Source organism: Echeneis naucrates, chromosome 24 (assembly GCF_900963305.1).
Source record: "Echeneis naucrates chromosome 24, fEcheNa1.1, whole genome shotgun sequence".
Taxonomy (NCBI): domain Eukaryota; kingdom Metazoa; phylum Chordata; class Actinopteri; order Carangiformes; family Echeneidae; genus Echeneis; species Echeneis naucrates.
In genome coordinates, this window is record NC_042534.1 from 8,860,842 (window position 1) to 8,880,402 (window position 19,561).

Sequence of the window (19,561 nt, forward strand, 5' to 3'; positions counted from 1 at the left end):
GAGGGCGTCTTAAGTGAAAGAACTGAATCCTGAATGGGCCATTTCCCCTCTTTTAACACCCCTTTAATGTCATCAGTGAAATATGAAGTCATTAGGCGATATTAAAACACTGCTGACAAACTAATTAACGGGAGACATTAAACAGGACGGGCTTGATTAATCCGCTTTAACGATTCTTTTTAAGTGGTTCTGGTCAAAATTAATACAGATTTACTGGTGATCTTAAGACAAAAAATACTCATATGTGTATCAGACCTCAAGGGCAACGTAAAGTCACTGGTCTTTTACCTCCCACAGCTGTCCCTCCCACGCTAACCCCCACAGTCTGGAAACACAGAGTCCTCTCAAACAGTCTGAACTCACACAGTTGCTTTATGAGTCTCAACAAGAAGCCATCCCAGTGTGACTCAAGTTCCAGCAAAATCCTGAACAATCCCTTTTTTTTTTCGTGCACTGTTGTATATAAAATTTAGGACAATGCAATTGGATGTTATTGTTGTTATTTTAAATGTTATTCTAATGTTTGATTCTTTTATAGTTAAAATTTATTGATATTATTGATGTTGTCGTAGTTATTATTATTATAATAATAATTATTATTATTGGTGGTGTAAGTGTAGTTAAAGTCATTGGTTGAGCTCGTTGTGTACAAATGTCTTTGTAAATGTCTCCCTCTTGTGGTAAAATCATAGATAGGCTCATTGTGTGCAGCCGCAACAGCACCGACCGTAATGAATGAGTTCTCTTTGGAAGACGCATTGAGAAAAATGCCTCGTGATTTGTGTGTTGTATTTTTCATTTCATATATTTTGACAATTGTTGACAGATTGTTACATTACACATGGCATTTGGGAATATGACCACCAAACGATACTGTGATCATTATTGCGACTTAACAACTGAAAACACCACGTTATTATAATAAGAAGAACAGCGTGTGTCAACCCCCCACCCCCAAATTAATCAAGCAAATAAAAATGTATAAAGTTTCTCACAACACAAGTGGGATAGGAGGGAAATGCACCGCTATAAAATAAGCTCTATCTTTTTATAATGAGCAAAAATGAGCGAAGCGGAATTTGTCATCTGGCGACAAGTGACGTATTTCCGTCAACTGTTCCTCGGTCCACCGTGTATGAACGCTTTGTATCGTATTTTCACAAGGCTAAAGACAGACATTTTGTCGGGACTAAGGATTTCTAAGCCCATATACGGTGTTTGTTGTATTTTTCTAACGGGACCTGTTCCTGTCGGGATTTGAAAATGTAGTTGTTGGTTTTAAACGGTAGGTCAACGTTAACTGTTAGCTTAGCCTCGTTAGCAACCGTGGCCCGGCTGTAGGAGAGCACAAAGGCCCTGCACACCGCCTGCCTCCCTAACCATGTATCCCTCCTGGGGGAACTATGGTGGACCTCAGTCGCAGAACTACGGAGGCCCCGGGCCTCGGAAGCAACCGGGCAGCAGCCACACCGGCGTGGCCGCGGGGTTTGGCGGCTTCGAGGCTTCGTCCGGCGGCTCGCTGTTTTCCAGCTTGCAGGAGCAACACCTCCAGCAGATGCAGCAGCTGCAGATGCTGCACCAGAAACAGCTCCAGTCTGTGCTACAACACGGGAACAGTGCCGGTGCGTACGGCGGTGGGTATTCAGGGTCATCACCGTGGCATTCAGAGCCCTCAGGGCATACGGACCCGAGCAGCGCTGGAGCTCAGCCCTACTATAAACAAGAAGAGACTCCGGCTCAGCCGATGAGAGCTCCTCCTGGGCCCAAGCAGAGTCACCAACAGCCTCCCCCACCTCCACCACAGCCCCACCCCACTGAACCCCAACCAGGTCCTCCCCCTCCGGAGCCTCTGTCATCAAAACCTCCGGAGAATAGCGGTGGTCACAAAGCCACCGAGGCCAGTAAGAAGGATTCATCCACTGATGAAGACGACAAAGCTTTGCCTCTGCAGGTAATACTTTACACCAGTTTGACAAGTTTCGGTCACAACTCAAGAATATCTTACCGAACTTTAGTGGCCATTAGCACCTCTGTATCTCTTAAAATAATATTTATCTACCTTATGCACACAAATAAACAAATGCAATTATTATAAACATCACATTGTGTATATCAAATATCTAATATAGATATATATATATATATCTATATAGATATATACAGCCGGAGCCTCTGCTGATGAGATGGAAAGGCTTATTCTTTTATAATGACAATGTCATACTTTTCAGTTAACCTGCTTTACCAGTGTCAACCATGTTCATAAGAAAAACTGATCTATTTATAAATAACTAAAATTTTAAATTAAATACTTGTAAATGTTATGCATTTTGCAACATTTAGGTTGATTATGACCATTCCTGTCTGAAATTCTGCTTGTTTCCTTAGATTTTGATTTTGAGAATCTCACCCCATGTTAATCATGTGAAATTAAACCTTTGGGTGAAAAATATAAGATTCCACTTTGTCTATCTTATCTGTTAGTACAAATAACAGGTTTCAGTGTGTGGCCTTCCACCATGTGCTCACTGCTATTTTATTAATAAAATGATGCTCTGGAGGGAATTTAAATGATAACGTAAATAGAGGAAATGAGATGGAGAGAAGTTCCTCATGTACTTTGCCTCACACCTCCTGTATTTGTTTAATTCAGGAACAACAGCAACTTTGGTACAAACAGCATCTTAAGAATCTACAGAAATTGAAGCAGGAAAAAGCCAAACAGAATCAAAAAGAAGGTGAAACCCCAGGGCTGCCACTGGTGGGCCAAGCAGTTCCTCCTCCTCCTCCATCAGATCCACTGAAAAGCACACCTCCTCCACCCCCTCCGAAAGATGAGCCTCCTGTACCACCTCCACCACCTGACGAGTTAAGGGTAAGCATGCCTAACATCCCAGGTGTTTATGTGAGAACTTAAACCTTTCTCAGTCAACTCTACTGATTTTACACATCATATACAAGCTATGTAATGTCAGATTTTTTCCTAGTTCTGCTTTGTTGACTGGGATATTTGGGTTGGTGACAAATATATTTCATATTGAACTTTAATTGTAATGAGCGATCAGAATTTTATAACATGTTTCAACTAAACAAACGTTTTCACAGTTTTTATGCAATGCTAAAAACAACTGGTTAAAAATGTCATTTTGATTGTCTGTATTTAGTTTTAAGCTTGGGATGCTGTTTCTTTATATTTCTATCAAATTATCCACTCTCAGCTCATTCTCATTCACACAGAAAAATTAGATGCAATAATTCATATTTTACATAAAATTTATTAATTGCTGCAATTTGGTGTACTCTATGGACTGAATGATGCAAAAGATTCTGTATAACAGTACATAAGTATCGGCTATTCTCATATTGACCTGATCTGCCATGGCTGCACCGCCATCATTCGGGAACAGTTACAGGGGGAAAAAATCTGCTTGTACTTGTCCTCTCTATCAAGGCTTCCGACACTTAGAAAATTTAAGCTGGAGCTAACATTTACAGCAACATTATCACTAGATCTAAACGTTGGTCCTATTGTTTGCATGAATTTTCAGAGTGAAAATGCGGGAAAACCTTCTAAATTTACAGATACAGTAAGTTTCACCACCCACTCTACCATTACCATCATGTCCACAGATATTTAGCCTTAGGGCTTTTGATGACCCCAATTTTATTAATGTGTCAAGTTCACAGGACCCAAATATATTCAGTCTTCTTTCCCCTTTTAATGGTGATTAATGATAATGAGGTAATTAAATAGTCACATGATTTTAATTGTCATATGTTCCAGCAGTAAGTCAAATATTTTACCTTAGTGGTCTATAGGACAAGAAATCAAAGCCAATAAGACATTTACCAAATGGCTTAGATCAGTGATTCCCCCATTCTGCTGACTGTAAATAAATAATCCAAGAGTTGTTGTTTGTGTGATTGTGTAGTATTTCATTAGTAATCCCCATCCAAAACAATGTTTCTTCCCTTACATGACAAACTAGTTTAATCTTTATTGCTTCAATCTTGCCGTGTTTTTGTTTAAAGCCTGAAGGCCCTCAAGACCCAGCAGAGGCTGCCCGCCTTCAGCAGTTACAGGCTGCAGCAGCACAGTGGCAGCAGGTGCAGCAGCATAGAGCTGGCATACAATACCAGGCTCTCATGCAACAGCATGAAAAGCTTCAGCAGATCTTGGAACAATACCAACAGCTGATTCAGCAACCTGCAGACCTTCAAGTAAGTATATTGTAGTTTCTTTAACAATTTAACAATTGTTTAATTTTTTTATGCAGATGACCTGTACAGAAAGCATAATTTAAAAAGAAAAGATAATAGGTTAAACAGATAGACAGAAACAATAGATGGGGTTTGTGTGCATGGTGGCTGCAGAATATCATGGTTTCCATTTCAGTGTCCATGTTAACAGAGTGGACACACTGGTGACGGTGGGATCTCTGATCTGAGGTCTGAGGACCTGTTGACAGTTATTTTGACATATTGGCAGTGTTACACAAAACTGCCCACTCCCACTGTCTACACTGAAACCTGCACCAGGGATCTTCAACCCCAGTAGCATTTCAGAGGCCAATGAGTTTTAATTTTTTATGTAATGACTTGTTTTTTCAGTGTGTGTGTATCTGTTAATATATTTTAATACTACAAATTAATAACATCCTTCCTTAATGTTCTTTGTTGCAGTCAATGTCTGCTGAAATGCAGTTGAGACACTATGAAAAGCAGCAGCAGCAGTTCACCCCATTATTTCAAAATTGGGGTCACTCATTTAATTTGTGGTATGAGCAGTTCAAGACCTATCCCCATAAAGACCAGCTACAGGATTATGAGCACCAATGGAAGCAGTGGCAGGAGCAAATGAATGCTACCAACATCCACCTTAAAGAAAGGGTGGCCACCCTGAGTGGCATGGTTCCATTCACCCCAGGCCAGTACAATAGTGGGATGATGGGGCAATATGGCCAGTACCCTGGGCAGGATATGCAGATACAGCAGCAGTCACTAAACCAGGGTATACAGCATTCTCCAGCTGCTGTTGGTCCCAGAGCTCAAGGCCCACGGCCAACTACATTTGGGCCTCATTCGGATTTAACTGCTGGAACCCCTGTGAGAGGGGGTGGCCCTCCCACTGGTTTAGGAGTCAGACCTCCATGTCCTCCCACACTTCAGCAACCAGGCTTTAGCAGCATTAGAGGTCCACGGTCAGTATGAGTTTTGTACCACTGCTATATAACTGGTGTGTATTACATCACATTCAGAATTTATGTGTTTTATATTGTTATGCTGTCATTGTCTCTTAAAGAAAACTAAACTTAACAAAGTTGTCTCACAATATCTGTTGTCTTGCCTGTCCTAGGGGAAAGAACCCTAGATTTGACCAGCCACAGCAACATTTTGATGGTCCACCTAGGTTCGAACAGCCACAGCAGCGCCTTGAAGGGCCACCAAGGTTCGACCAGCCACAGCAACGCTTTGATGGTCCCCCTCGATTTGACCAACCACGACAACGCTTTGATGGACCTCCCAGATTTGACCAACCACGACAGCGCTTTGATGCTCCCACTAGATTCGACCAACCTCGATTTGCGCAGCAGCCCAGGTTTGAACAACCTCTGAGGCATGCTGGCCCACCACCTCGTTTTGAATGCCCACCTGTGGCCCAGCATCAGCAACAGCAATGTCCCCAACCTAAAGCAGAAACAGTCACTAAACAACCAGCCAGTGTAGAGAGCAAAACTCAAAAATCAACCATGCAGCCACACCCTGAAAAAGAAAAAATTGAACCTGGAAAAGATACGGACAGTGCTGTAGATATGACCGATGATAACTTGCTTGAGAATGATGGTTTTTTTGTCCAAAGTGATCCCATTCCTCAAACATTACAGGCAACTACAGAAACAGAGGAATCAACTGGTAATACAGCTCCTGACAAAAATGATAATTCCAAATCTCTTGAGAGTAAGCCTTCATTAACTGCTGCGTCATCATCAAATAATACTACAGCTCAAAATTCACGTATACCAGATGGACCATTGGCAAACAACAAAGCACCAGTGGTTTTAAAGCCCACAGGAGTCCAACAGGAGCCCCAAACCTCCAGTCAAATGCAGTCAAGACCAGAGCCTCCAAGGCCTCCCCCTGGTAGGGGACGAGGTCAGCCCCCAGTGCCTGTTCATGGGAGAGGTCGTGGGCAGAGGGGTCGTGGAGATTTCAGAGGCTCAAACACAGTCCAGCTAGGGGCAGAAGCGTCGTATGATTACATGACACCTGAAGAGGAGATAAGGATGACAGGAGAGCAGCAGGAATATCACTGGCAAGATACTTCATATGAGGAATTTGGAGGTGAGGAGTCTGAGGTGCCACCTGAAGAAATGTGGGTTCCAGAGGACTATCACTTTCCAACCGAGGAAGAGTATTATGAAGAATCAATAGCAGGCGCCCATATGGGGAGAGGAGGGCCCCCACTAATGAGGGGGGGGCCCCCTATGGGAAGAGGAGGCCCCCCTATGGGCAGAGGTGGACCTCCAATGTGTAGAGGAGGCCCAATGATGAGTAGAGGCAGACCACCTATGGGAAGAGGAGGTCCAATGATGAGTAGAGGGGGACCACCTTTAGGTAGAGGAGGTCCTCCTATGATCAGAGGGGGTCCCCCTATGGGAAGAGGCGCACCACCCATGGGAAGAGGAGGACCACCTATGGGAAGAGCAGATCCAGCAGAGCGACACTGGGAAGAACCTGAATCAGTGGAGTACTCAGAGGAAGAGAACCCTTATTGGGGAGAAAGGAGACCTCCAATAAGAGGAATGAGACCACCATTTCCACCTGGCCGAGGTCGTCCTCCACGTGGTCATCCCGGTTTCTTGCACCCAGGACGAGGGCGCCCGCCTCATCCAGTGCACGGGCCAATGGATCACGAGCCATTAGGCCACAACACTGGTGATGCTGACCATGATCCCTCAAGGCACCCCATGTACCATGGGCATGACCCTCACAGCCATCCCATTCATCCTGATGTAGGAAGAGGCAGACGTCGCATGCCCCCACCACCCCATGAAATGATGGATTCTGCAGAGGAGCCTATGTATGATGAAGGAATGGAGAGAGACTTAAGCTGGCGACCACCACATGGCAGAGGTCCACCTATGCCTCCACAGGAGATAATAGATAGGGGGGGAATGAGGAGAAGACCTATGGGTCGAGGAATGGCAAGAGGTATGTGGCGGCCAGGTCCAACACATGAGGACTATAAAGAGGGGTATAATGAGGGTTATGTTGAGGACTATGGTCACGGGGAAGATGGGTATCGCTGGCGGCCACCACAGGACTATCCTGATGACTATCGACAAGAAACCAAGTACTATGAGGCTGAATGGGACAGAGACCGTGCACCTCCTGAGAGAGACATCCCCCCCCGTGTGCCCCCACCACAGCCCTACAGGGAGGGCGGTTGGGTGGAGGAAAGAGAAAGGGGGCACCCATATCAATATGACGAACTCAACAGGGGAAGGGGAGAACTTAGAATCCGTGAGTACAGGGATGAGCCACCATACCGACAGGATGAGCCACCATACCTGCCACCACCATCTTCAGAATGGGAACGGCCCTCAAGGCTCCCTCCACCACTGGAAAGAGGGTATCCCCCTGACAATGACGATCGCAGACCTCGTTATGAGGATCGCAGGGAAGGGCCTGCTTTGGATAAACCTCCACTTCCCATTGCACCTGTATCAAACCTACCAGAAAGCTCAGTTGAATCCGCCCCACAAGGAACAACTGGTGCAAATGTACTTGCTCTCTCTCAACGTCAACATGAAATCATCTTAAAAGCTGCTCAAGAACTTAAACTTATAAGGTAATTTTTTACCTTTCATTGTTGATTAATACATGATATGCTAAATTGTATCGCAATGACTGGCTATCCAGATTGGCTGTTCATCTAAAAACTGAGGTGGATGGAACATTATTTGTGATTCTCAAATTGTTTAAAAAAAAAAAAAAAAAAAGAATTTCAACTGGCTTGCCTTTAAACATGCAAGTGATCTAAGTGATTTTTTTCCTAGCATTTATTCTGATCTTTTATACTGTGAACAAATTAATTTTGTGTTTCTCTCCACTCTCTTGTCCTCACAGGGAACTGCAAGAGGGGAAGACCACTGGTAATGAACCTCAGCCTCCACCAACTGACATCATGCCTGAGCTTCCTGCTGGTCTTCTTGGTTTGGAGATTCCACCGGATGTCAGGAATGTTTTGAAGGTGCATGATAATTATATTATCTTAGCCTGTTTTGATTACATTGTTGTCAGATTTGCATGACAATTGCTAATTCAGTTTTTATTACGTTTCTATTTTGCCATTTAATCATTATCTGTTAGATATGTATAATATCAAATCTGTCATCCTCAGGGCATGAGTGCTGTGGCACAGACAGCTGCACCTGAACCTGTGTCGTGGGATGCAAAGCCTACTGCCATAGATTGCCAGCCAGGCCTTTCCACTGCACCCATAGCTCCAGTGATTCCAAAGACTGTGGATTACGGGCATGGACATGGTATGAGCATCTTAAAAGAACATATTTCCTCCTTTTAACTGATTAATCTGGTGAATTTTCTGAACGTTATGACTGTTGTCATCACTAATTTCAGAGCCTGGTGCCACTGTTGAACGGATCTCTTATGGTGAGAGAATTGTGCTCAGACCTGATCCAATGCCATCAGACAGGGGTTATGAAAAAGGTATGTTTCAGTACTGTAAAGACTATAATTTTCTGTTCAAATAGAACTTGCCTCGACAACCTTCCAACCGTTCTTCACTGACAAACTATTGTCTTCTATTCCTAGAGCCTCTTGGGCTCAGAGATCCTTATAGCAGAGACCCATATTATGAAAGACGATCAGACCCTTACATGGACCGCCGGGAGTATGGTAGAGAGAGGGAGTTATACAGAGATAAGCCTCCACTGGAATATGAAAGAGAAAGATTTGAGAGGGAGCGCTTTCCCCCAAGAGAAAGAGATGACAGGTAACTTGCTTCTTTTTTGGCTCTCATACTCTTTATTTCCATCCATGGGGATGTGTATTGCTTCCGTACATATGTAATGTTCTTTTCTGTTTGTCTGTTTTTGATTCAAGCACACAGTCTATGGTTGAAGAAAGGTACAATATCATATTGTGTCAAGTGTTGTGATAGTCATCAGTCTTTGCCTGTTTGAAATGATAAACTGTGAGGGAAATGAAACTTAAGTTGTACTTTGCCTCTATGTAGATCTCCGCTGGCACCTCCTCTAAGATCAGGCTACAGGGAGAGAGAGTGGGACCTTCGAGACAGGGACCGAAGTGGCAGTCGTGATCGAGAGGAACATTATGGAAGGCCAAGCTATGATAGACAACCATACGAGCGTGCTGGACTGGACCGCAGTGGGCCTGACCGTTATGGCCATAGCTCCTCACCTTACGGTATTTTCACTTCTGCATCTATAACATACCTGTGTATTCACATGCTTTGCTACAATTAAGTAAACACACATATATTTATAAAATAAAAAACAAAGTATAGAAAAAGATTTGATGTGCAAATAATATCATACAGTGGATAGAAGAAGTTATCCAGATGACCGAGTCCCTCCCACTGCGCCACCTCTACCACCTCCACCACAGCCACCCCCACGAGTGGAGAAGAAGCCAGAAATCAAGAATATTGATGATATCCTCAAGCCACCTGGCAGATTGTCTCGGCCTGAAAGAGTAAGAATTATCCCTCCAGTGTATCTTGACATAACTAAATCATAGGTTTACATGATATTGGGCAGCTCTCATTCAAGGTTTTTATTTGAACAGATTGTCATCATAATGCGAGGGCTTCCGGGAAGTGGTAAAAGCCATGTTGCAAAGCTCATACGGGTGAGTGAATTAACACCAGCAAATCAGTGTAATGGAGCATAGCTCAACTTTAAGCAGAGTATACAACAGCACTAATCATTGAGCCATTTTCCAAAAATATATAACATCATGTTGTTATCTTATGTAACCTAGAAAAAAAAAAGATCTGAAAACTGAGATTTTCAATTTTAAAACTTTCAAGGACAAGGAAGTCGATTGTGGTGGTGCCCCACCGAGAGTTCTTGTCTTGGATGATTATTTCATGACCGAGGTTGAGAAAGTTGAGAAAGACCCAGACACAGGAAGAAGAGTCAAGACCAAGGTGACTGACACAATAACAAAAGTGTTTTAAAATTAAAAAATTACTAACTACTGACTCATTAAAAAATGAGTTGTTATAGTTAGTATTGTACAAATTCTAAACAACATTAAACATCTGTTTTGCAGGTTCTTGAGTATGAATATGAGCCAGAAATGGAAGATACCTACCGAAGCAGCATGCTAAAAACATTTAAGAAAACTCTGGATGACGGATTTTTCCCCTTCATCATTTTAGACACTATTAATGACAGGGTTAAACACTTTGATCAGTTCTGGAGTGCAGCAAAAACTAAAGGCTTTGAGGTAAGTTGTTAAGGAATGAGTCAGAAAAAAATACTGCTCCATCTGCTCTGTGCTAAAGAGGCGTGGTTTTTGTTTTGGTCTGTTTTTTCCCCTCTCTCTTCAAGGTCTATTTGGCTGAAATCACTGCAGACACTCAGACTTGTGCAAAGAGAAATGTCCATGGACGCACACTTAAGGATATCATGAAGGTCTGTGAGATCTTGTTGTACAAATTGTTGTACAATTTTAATATCCACTTAAACTCATAAATACAAAGCTAATACCACAAATACTACAATTTGTACACAGATGTCCAATAACTGGGAACCATCACCACGTCACATGGTGCGCCTAGATGTCCGGTCCCTGCTTCAGGATGCTGCTATAGAGGAGGTGAGATTATCAGGATTTGATGGTTTTCAGAGATGTTCTCTGTCATTAACTGAGCTAAATAAAGATGGGTTTGTGTTGTTAGGTTGAAATGGAAGACTTCAACCCCGATGACGAACCCAAGGAACCCAAGAGGGAGGAGGAAGAAGAGGGTGATATGGTAGGACATGAAAAACTTTTAATTATAGCTACACAGTTCAGTCGTTTCCACAAAGGTGCATTCCCACCTATCACATTTTATATAGCAAGTTAATATTAGCTCTTAGTCTTTTAGCCATAATATTATTGAAATAGACACAAAACATTAGTAGCTGCACGATTTATTATAGTATAAAATTGTTCTTTTTATATTTTATTGTGTTGTATGCTTATGTTGTAATAAAAAACAGATGAACAAATAGGCGTACAGCAGCAGAGTATGAAGATAGTCAAAATACTTAATTTAAAAAAAGTTACAAAAAAAAAAATAAATCAACTGATGCTTCTTGGTAAAGTACAAAGTTTTAAGCTGCGTTATATTGTATAAAGCTGAACCACTGTGTAAGGAACATTTTATTAAAGTAAATCAATAAAAAAAATTCCAATACAAAAACACAACAAAACTTTTATTTATTCAATGACAGTAATCGGTATGCCCAATGAATTTCATAAAGGCGAGCTGAATATTGCCTTAAACATTTATCACCAGACACTTGAATATTCAGGGGCTTATAAGTCTTCATCCACTCAAGACATTTCCAGAGGCAATAAAAAAAGATAGTTAAGTGATGTTGAAACAATCGGAGTGATTAACTTGGGATACTGTGATGTTTTGCTGTAAGAGTATCCTCAGTTCCGTTTACAGTTGGATGAAACCTTTAAATATGTATCACCTGTGATTTGGAAAGTTTCAAAGCGTGAAACCATCCTATGCTTCTACCTTCAAGGTCATTTTCCTATTAGGTATTTACAAAACTTGAGACCAGAATGGTCTCCTGAGCCAAATGTCATGAATTTGTGGTAATTTCATGTCATTTTAGTAGAGAAAAAAACAAGGTAAGCATCAAAGCAAGACATTGACTTTGTGCTTGAATGCACATAATAATTAAACATATAGCAACAACCTAAAATTTCTGACCCATATGACCAATATTTTGCTTTTGTTTAATTTTTTATTTGTGTCTTTAACGCATCCTAGCAAATTTGTTCAACAAAGAAACCAGGCTGTTCCATGCTAAGTCACTCAGAGATATGACCTCTGACAATTCACTGTTTTTCAAATGCAAGAGCAAATTGAATGCATTAATAATGGGAATTGATTTATTTCATCGCAATACTGCTTCTGCGTCTTTGCCATGATTACAGGTGGGAAGGATTTATCTAAACCTTCAAAGATGCCTATAATGCATTTTTAACCATTATCAACATCTACCACATCCAAAATCTTTCTTTTAAAACTACTACCATTACCTTTCAATGAGTTCAAGTTCCACAAAACATTTTACAGCAAATGAAAATTAAAAAGAAAAATCTGCTCTTTATACTTTAAATCAAAGAAATACAACCGATTTTCATCCCATTAAGGTTTCAATAGGGACTCAAGGCATCATGCATCTATTAATGTCATACATCATTAGCAATATAAATGAAACTGCTGTTCAATCGCTTCTCTGTGGACCTTTAATTATTGTTTCAAAATCCCATAGTCTGTATTTCTGACATTTTGAGTTCATTGTAGGCCCTACTTATAAAAGTTGACTTTGGCACGATTTGAAATTTTGTGAAAAATACACAATTTGTTGTTGCTTATTCATTAAGTATTGTTTTTACAACAAATTATTTCAACCTCGGTCATTCATTGAGGATGTTCCTTTTTTTTTCCCTACACATTAAGGTTTGGAGATGTGTCAGTGCTTCTGTGTTTGCAAAATGTCGAGACAATGTTTGATCACCTTTTTTATCATGATTTGTAGTATTAAATTAATGTTGAGTTTAATTTTCCTGCCATAGTTTCACAGAACTGATACTTTCACTACCTTCAGCACCAAAGTTGCTTGTAAATACTGCACTTTGGTTAAACGTAGTGGGGGAGCTCAACAGACAGAGAACAGGTTAGATAATGTGGGTTCTTAGCTGCTGTTTTTTATGGTTGTAAAAGTAAACCAGCAAAAGCAGCAGAGAAATCCATTAAGAGCTGTTACTTTTGCTCCCCTCTGCTGATCATGAGTGGTTTTTGTGAATGTGATCTGTGACCTAGCCCCACCTTGTATTCATCATATTGTTGTCAGAGAGTGGGAAACCATTGTTACACAAGCATATTAGAGAATGGAAAATCTAACCCATGACTCAAACACTTCTACATGTGAACATTAAACTCAATATTACCTGAGTAAACAAGGGAAAAGGGACATTTTTTATTTAGGACCTACGAAGTAAAGCAATCTCTAACGAGTCTCTGAAAAGTAGGCTAAACACTGGAGCACTGCGGCTCAACAAATAAATTATACTGGGTATGACTTTGAAGTCTGAAATCTTTGATGACTGAAGCTATTGGACTTAAATATTATTGAATCATACTGTTGTATAGCATTAATTATGTATTAATGAACAAACACATCACCAAATTATACCGTGTGTCAGAGTGATAATGGACTTTTTTAGATTTTATAGAAAGTCTCTTTTGTACTTTTTGTTGTAAATCTTTCCTGACATCTTGGATAAACTGCTTTGGATGACATCAAGAAATACTTACAACAACAAAAATTTTTTTTATACGTTTATAATTTTTCAATGATCATTTTAAAAAGTACTTTCAGCCTCTGTCTCTCTGATAGTTCATGTGGGCATGAAAATGAAGATAGGAACATTTTTGACTTGATAAAAAGAAAAATCATCTCTAAAATATACAGATTTTAAATAGTCTTCAAATGTCACTAAAAGTTTTCACTAAGTTTTCCTACTGTCTGTTTTGTGTGGACCTTTAGTGGTATTAGAGGGCTATATGACTGAATAACCAATACGTTTCTATATATCAATGCAAAATTAATTTTATACTGATGCGTCAGATAAACAAAATAGAATCATTTTAAGAATAGTTAGTGTCAGTTGCAAGAAAGAAACAGAATATGCTTCAGTTTTATCTCCACATCTGCTCTATCCAGTGGGAACAACTTGGTTAATTTAATCTCACACAAAGAATACTCCATTAAATGCCCAAACTCAGTTTCAGCTCAGGGCCAAGACATGAAATCTCTTGTTGTAATCTGTTAAGATTACTGCATCAACAACACCATTAAACATTTTTCCGGATTAGATAGATTTTATCTGTTATACTTTTTTCACGCCAAGATTTGTAGTTGCCTATTTATTTCTTTATTTATTTGTGCATTTTTCAGTGAACATTTGCTGTGAGAAGGTGTGTTTTCTGTGCATCAGTATGATGAATAATCTGAGCAGACCTTGGCCTTTTGCTTGGAAACCATTTGTTTGCCTACTTTCTTCAAATCCAAGCGTCGTTGCATATATGAAAACCAGAGTGGCTGAACTTAAATGGAACCTATGTAGATGCTGTTGGGAGTTATCATTTATGTTTTGTTTCTGATATTTATTCCTTGTGTGCACAATTGCAACAAAAACAGCAATACTGGTATATTCAGGTCACATATACACATTTTCACCAGTGACTCAATAAAGAAAACTGTAAGAAACAAACAAACAAAAAAAAAACCTTTTGACCATTGGGGTTAAATAAAAATGTGATTAAAAGTTTATTAATAAAACCAACCCCAAAATGATAAACTATTAATCTTTTCAAAATAACAAACAATGTTAAAACATACATACCTCATAAAATAAAATAAACAATTTACCATTTCCTACCACTTCTGATACCCTTCTATAGTACAGATTCTCAAATTAGTTGTTTGTCATTTATCTGAACTTTATCCAGACCTCCAAACAACTAACATCAAACATAATTAATCAACATTTCTGAACAGAATGTTTCGGCCGTTGATAAATTTGTGAATGACATCATGATGTTGTGTTGTTGGAAGACAGGTTTCCACACAAATATTAAACAAAAAATAAAGAGTCTAAGGATAAAAATTATGTATGAAGACAAAGCTGTGATAAAAAGCCTCAACAAATTTGACCAAAAAGGGACAAATTGATCGAAAAATTTAAATATTCATAACTTTAGTTTTATCTTATGACTTGTTGCAGAGGCTCTGTGCACTGTCATATATTTGTTAGAAAAATGTTTTCATTATGCAGTTAATGCTTATTTCCTTGTATCTATAAATTATCATCTCTGTAACTCCTGGTCTCTCACTTTGTTTCTTGTGTTACTTTGCTCTCATGGTTTAAGCATGCAGCTACCCGAGAAAGCTCTTATTGTGTTTATTGTAAGTCCCTAAAAAGCACATTTTCAGGGCACATTACCAAAATAGTGTCCTGGCCACTGCTGATCATGGACTGTTTGTAATTTGGAGTTAGCTCGGTAATCAAACTGCATCAATGCATAATGTGATTGTCCATGAAAACTAGCTCAGAAAATGAGAGTAAATATATAAAATATATTGACCACATGATCATCAGCTCAAGCAATGAGTTTTGCTTTTGTACCTTCACACTTAAGAACGCTATTTTCTTGAAAGAGAAACTCTACTGGACAGTCTGTGCTCCCCAGAGCAGAGCAAAGCTGTTGTTCACTCATATTTTGTCTTTGCATGTGGCCAAGAGCAAAGGCTCACTCTGAATACATTAAACACACATTTCTTTGAGTTGGGGAGATGAAAATGTTACATTATGTGTCTCAGCTAGACGATCTCTCATGCACTCCTTCTTCAGTCCTTGTCTTTGTATCTCTGATAAACCAGTCTGCTCTCTTTTCAGCCAACCCCCTTTCCCTACTTTCTCTCACCTCCCCTCCTCCCTGTCTCACCGAGATGTTTAACAATTACAGTGTTTCCTTATGTAATATAGGGCTACATTCCAAAAAGCAAATGGGAGATGGACACATCTGAAGCAAAACTTGGTGGGTATTTCTGCCTTCTATCTTTTGTTTATTTCTTTGTTTTTTTTCTCAGAGATGCACTGCATTTAACACTAGTCATATTTCACATGTCATGATTGCATATCATTTTTCTAAAATGATGAATGTGAGTTATGTTATGACCATGTTCATTAGGACGGTCCATCAGTGAATCACACAGTTGCTTTCTCCATACCGCATCACAATCTAAACTGTTCATGATGTGACATTAGTTTAAGGAACCATGTCTAAATACTTGTTGAAAGTATTGTGAAAATATATGAATATGCATGTACATATTTATTTTACAGGTCCCATATTGTATGTCTTATTAATATAAACTCTAGATGCTGTATTAATGCTATGAAAATATAAAGGCATTTGGTTCGCAGAAAAGTTCCTCTTCAGAAACTTCAGGACTATTTTCATTTTGTGATGTCACAAAAAAGTGCTCACAGCTGTCAGCCATGATCAAACCCAGTGCAACAAACATGTTGCTTTCAGAGTGCCACACAGAGGCCTGAGGCAAGGGACATGAATCTGCATTGTGATGAATTTTGGGACTTAAAACCACAAATGTGCTCTCACTGACATACAAAAAGTGTAAAATGTGGGACCTTTAAACCAAATGTGCATATAAAGCTGAACATGGTCATATTTTCTACATACACAAAGCAAATGTGGAGAGAAATGAAGCAACAATGTTGTACTGGCCAGTGATTATGAATATGATAGAGATGCTGAATTTGGCTTGTAATCAAACATGAATGGTAACGTGATGAGGTTTTTCATAGAAGTGCTGAGGTGACATGAACAGCGATCTTTTATTTATACAGACAAGTTGGATGGTCTGGGGAGCAGCGGGAAGAGGAAACGTGACGGTGAAGAAACGGCAGGCCTGGAGGACTACCTTCAGCTGCCAGACGATTATGCCACACGCATGTCCGAACCAGGCAAGAAACGGGTAAGCATGTCAAATTTACGTGTATTTGTTTGTTAATGATGCAGCAGAAAAGGTTTCATGTGAAAGTCCTATTTTTGGCCTGGAAGAACATGCAACGTTTAATGCTGAATAACTGAACTACTTTACTTGAAATAATCAATTTCCTGCTTGTAACATCACGCCCTGGTTGTTCTCCTGTTTAAGGTGCGATGGGCTGATCTTGAAGAGCAGAAGGATGCAGATCGAAAACGTGCTATTGGCTTTGTGGTGGGTCAAACGGACTGGGAGAGAATAACAGATGAGAGCGGCCAGCTGGCACAAAGAGCTCTCAACCGTACCAAGTATTTCTAAGAAGATAATCTTATCCCCTTTTTTCCTCCCTTGAAAGGTAGGTTTGTTACTCTTTTTTTAAAATGCTAGCATGGATGTTAGAAGTCGCAAAAGTAATCATATTTGTGCCATGCAAACCAGAGTTGTGGTTAGTATCTCAATTGTTTTCTGCAGTAAAATATTCTCATAGAATCCACTTTTAATAACTTGATGAGGACATGTTTGAGACCATTTCTTATTACATGCCCTCTATTGAAAATATGCGATCAGTCTTGTGAATTGTAGACCAGATCCATATGATAAAACAACATTTTATGAAAATTAGTTTTTTATCTCACCGTTGTTCAGCCAGCCATTTCATTGAAAAGACTTGTCATTCATTTCCAAGTTTAAGTGCAGTAAATGGTAAATGAAATTCTATGAATAACTGAAGTAGCCTTTGAATAGGAGCAAATATTTTACTGATTTTAAAAACACCTTTAATGACCCCAATATAGTTTTAACAGTCCTCTTTATGTAATGAATATACATGTATTGACTCGAGTAATATTTATCGGAAAAATGTCTTTGGTTATCACATAAATCCGTTTACCAACAGCATTAATACTGCACACAAATCGTTTTTTGGGCCAAAGTATCAGTGATTTCTTTTTCTCCCTGTAGGTGTCCTAATGTGAAAGAATTGAAGCTGACTCTGGTTGAAACATGAGACTCTTCAAGGTGATAATCACCAATAGATATCAAATTCTTATACATTTTGATAAGAGTACGGTATAGTTTTTTTCCCATTATTTTTAAAGGTTATTCTGGATCTTCACCAATTAATTTGTAGTTTATGACTATATGCTATTTCTGGTCAGATATCCTGTGCCCAGTCTTGTTTTTTGCTGTTTTTTACTCTCCATACTATCTGTACTGTATTCCTGTAGCACAGCTTCTCAGTCAATGCGTACTTGAAAAAAGACAATAAAAGTTTCACAAATTTTGTTTGTGATGTACAATTCATCAACTACTGCCCTAAAAGTGTGCGCTTGTGCAGCAGTGGAGGTAGAATGAGTCTGACTGAACCTGTGTTTCAGGAGTGTCTCGGTTTAGCTGAGGGAATGAATGAAGGGGAATAAATGGCACGGCATGTGTGTTTATGTGGACGCAGGGTTTTTGTGTGCATGTGAAATTATTGGGAGCCCTTCATTGCAATCTTGCACTCAAGCCATGACAAAGAAACGGATGGTTGTAGGGATGTAACGATGTGTCACTTGACAATTTAAAAATCGATCTGCCTTTTTTTTGGGTGTGGGCTTTTCTGGCTTTATTTCATTGGACAGGTTGACAAGTGACAGGGAATGAGGGAGAGATAGAGTGGGCAACAGCATGCGGCAAATGATTCAGGCCGGAATCGAACCGGTGTCATTGACAAGGAGTTTGTAGCCTCTTTTTTATGGGGCATTTGCAAAAAAAAATATATTAGTATATTATCGAATTGTGAGTTGAGTGCATTGTTACATCTCTAGATAGTTGACAGTAACTCATACTCTGCTCTGTTTTCCGCCCTCATTGCTGTATTCTAATCCATTCGACTGCCCCAGTTCTGTTAGCCCACCACCTGCTTCCTAGTAAATATACAGGAAATATGACGGTATTGATATTATTTTGTTTCAAGTTGTTGCTTGAATTGGTTTATTATGAGGCGATGGTGCGTATTTACACGTGATACTTAAACCACCTCACTTCGGTTAGGAGCACTGGAAATATTGAGGATCAGCTTGTTGAAATCTGGTTTCCTCAATGACAACAGAGCTCACAGTGGCTTTTCATGGAGAATACAATCTTTGATGTTATCAAATTTGTTCTATAAATTTCTTTTTTTTTAAGTCTTTGTTTAAATGGGCTGTTACAGTCACTGTTCAGATCTAAAAATGTTACATTTAGAATACAGCTGACTGTAAATAGCCATAATACATCGTTAATTAATGAGTAAAAAGATTCCAAAAGAATAAAAATGCTCATAAATTAGTTAATCTTTTAGTATGTCATCAATGTTGGAAAATCTAACAGTTAAAATGTTATACATACAATGCAGTGATTTTTTTTTTTTTTTTTTTTTAATACAGTGGCACATTTGATGTGTCAGTGTGTCCTTTAATATATCGGGTTGTCTCGATACTTTTGAATTTTTGAGGAATCGGTTAAATGCAAATAGCGATGTGCACATTGCATATAAATATTTGCACTTCGGAACCAGAGGATTCGCTATTTTTGCACATGAGAAATTTTCATTTGGCGCATCAACACTGAAGACCAAGCAAGGATCAGTTCGAAGTGAAACCACAGTGCTGCTGATGAAGACAATGTTTGATTTGCTTAGTGAGCCAACTTCACTGTGATATGGAGAGTGGATGAATGGATAC

General features: G+C 39.5%; 1 protein-coding gene across 3 annotated transcripts; it reads left to right on the forward strand.

The window, feature by feature from the left end:
* The first annotated feature begins 1,111 nt into the window (after window positions 1–1,111).
* Window positions 1,112–18,130, forward strand: ylpm1 (YLP motif containing 1). Of its 3 annotated transcripts, XM_029496084.1 has the most exons (22): window positions 1,112–1,951; window positions 2,651–2,872; window positions 3,546–3,584; window positions 4,030–4,218; window positions 4,681–5,198; window positions 5,354–7,849; window positions 8,128–8,251; window positions 8,402–8,546; window positions 8,641–8,730; window positions 8,836–9,016; window positions 9,260–9,450; window positions 9,584–9,738; window positions 9,832–9,894; window positions 10,076–10,195; window positions 10,321–10,497; window positions 10,602–10,685; window positions 10,786–10,869; window positions 10,952–11,026; window positions 15,832–15,883; window positions 16,717–16,844; window positions 17,028–17,211; window positions 17,817–18,130. In XM_029496084.1, the coding sequence occupies exons 1-21, from the start codon at window positions 1,382–1,384 to the stop codon at window positions 17,172–17,174; spliced, it is 5,850 nt and encodes a 1,949-aa protein (XP_029351944.1). In that variant the 5' UTR covers window positions 1,112–1,381; the 3' UTR covers window positions 17,175–17,211; window positions 17,817–18,130. The 3 variants fall into 3 exon arrangements, with proteins under 3 accessions (XP_029351944.1, XP_029351942.1, XP_029351945.1); XM_029496082.1 differs by having other exon boundaries at window positions 17,028–18,130; XM_029496085.1 differs by lacking the exon at window positions 3,546–3,584 and having other exon boundaries at window positions 17,028–18,130.
* The last annotated feature ends 1,431 nt before the right edge of the window (window positions 18,131–19,561 follow it).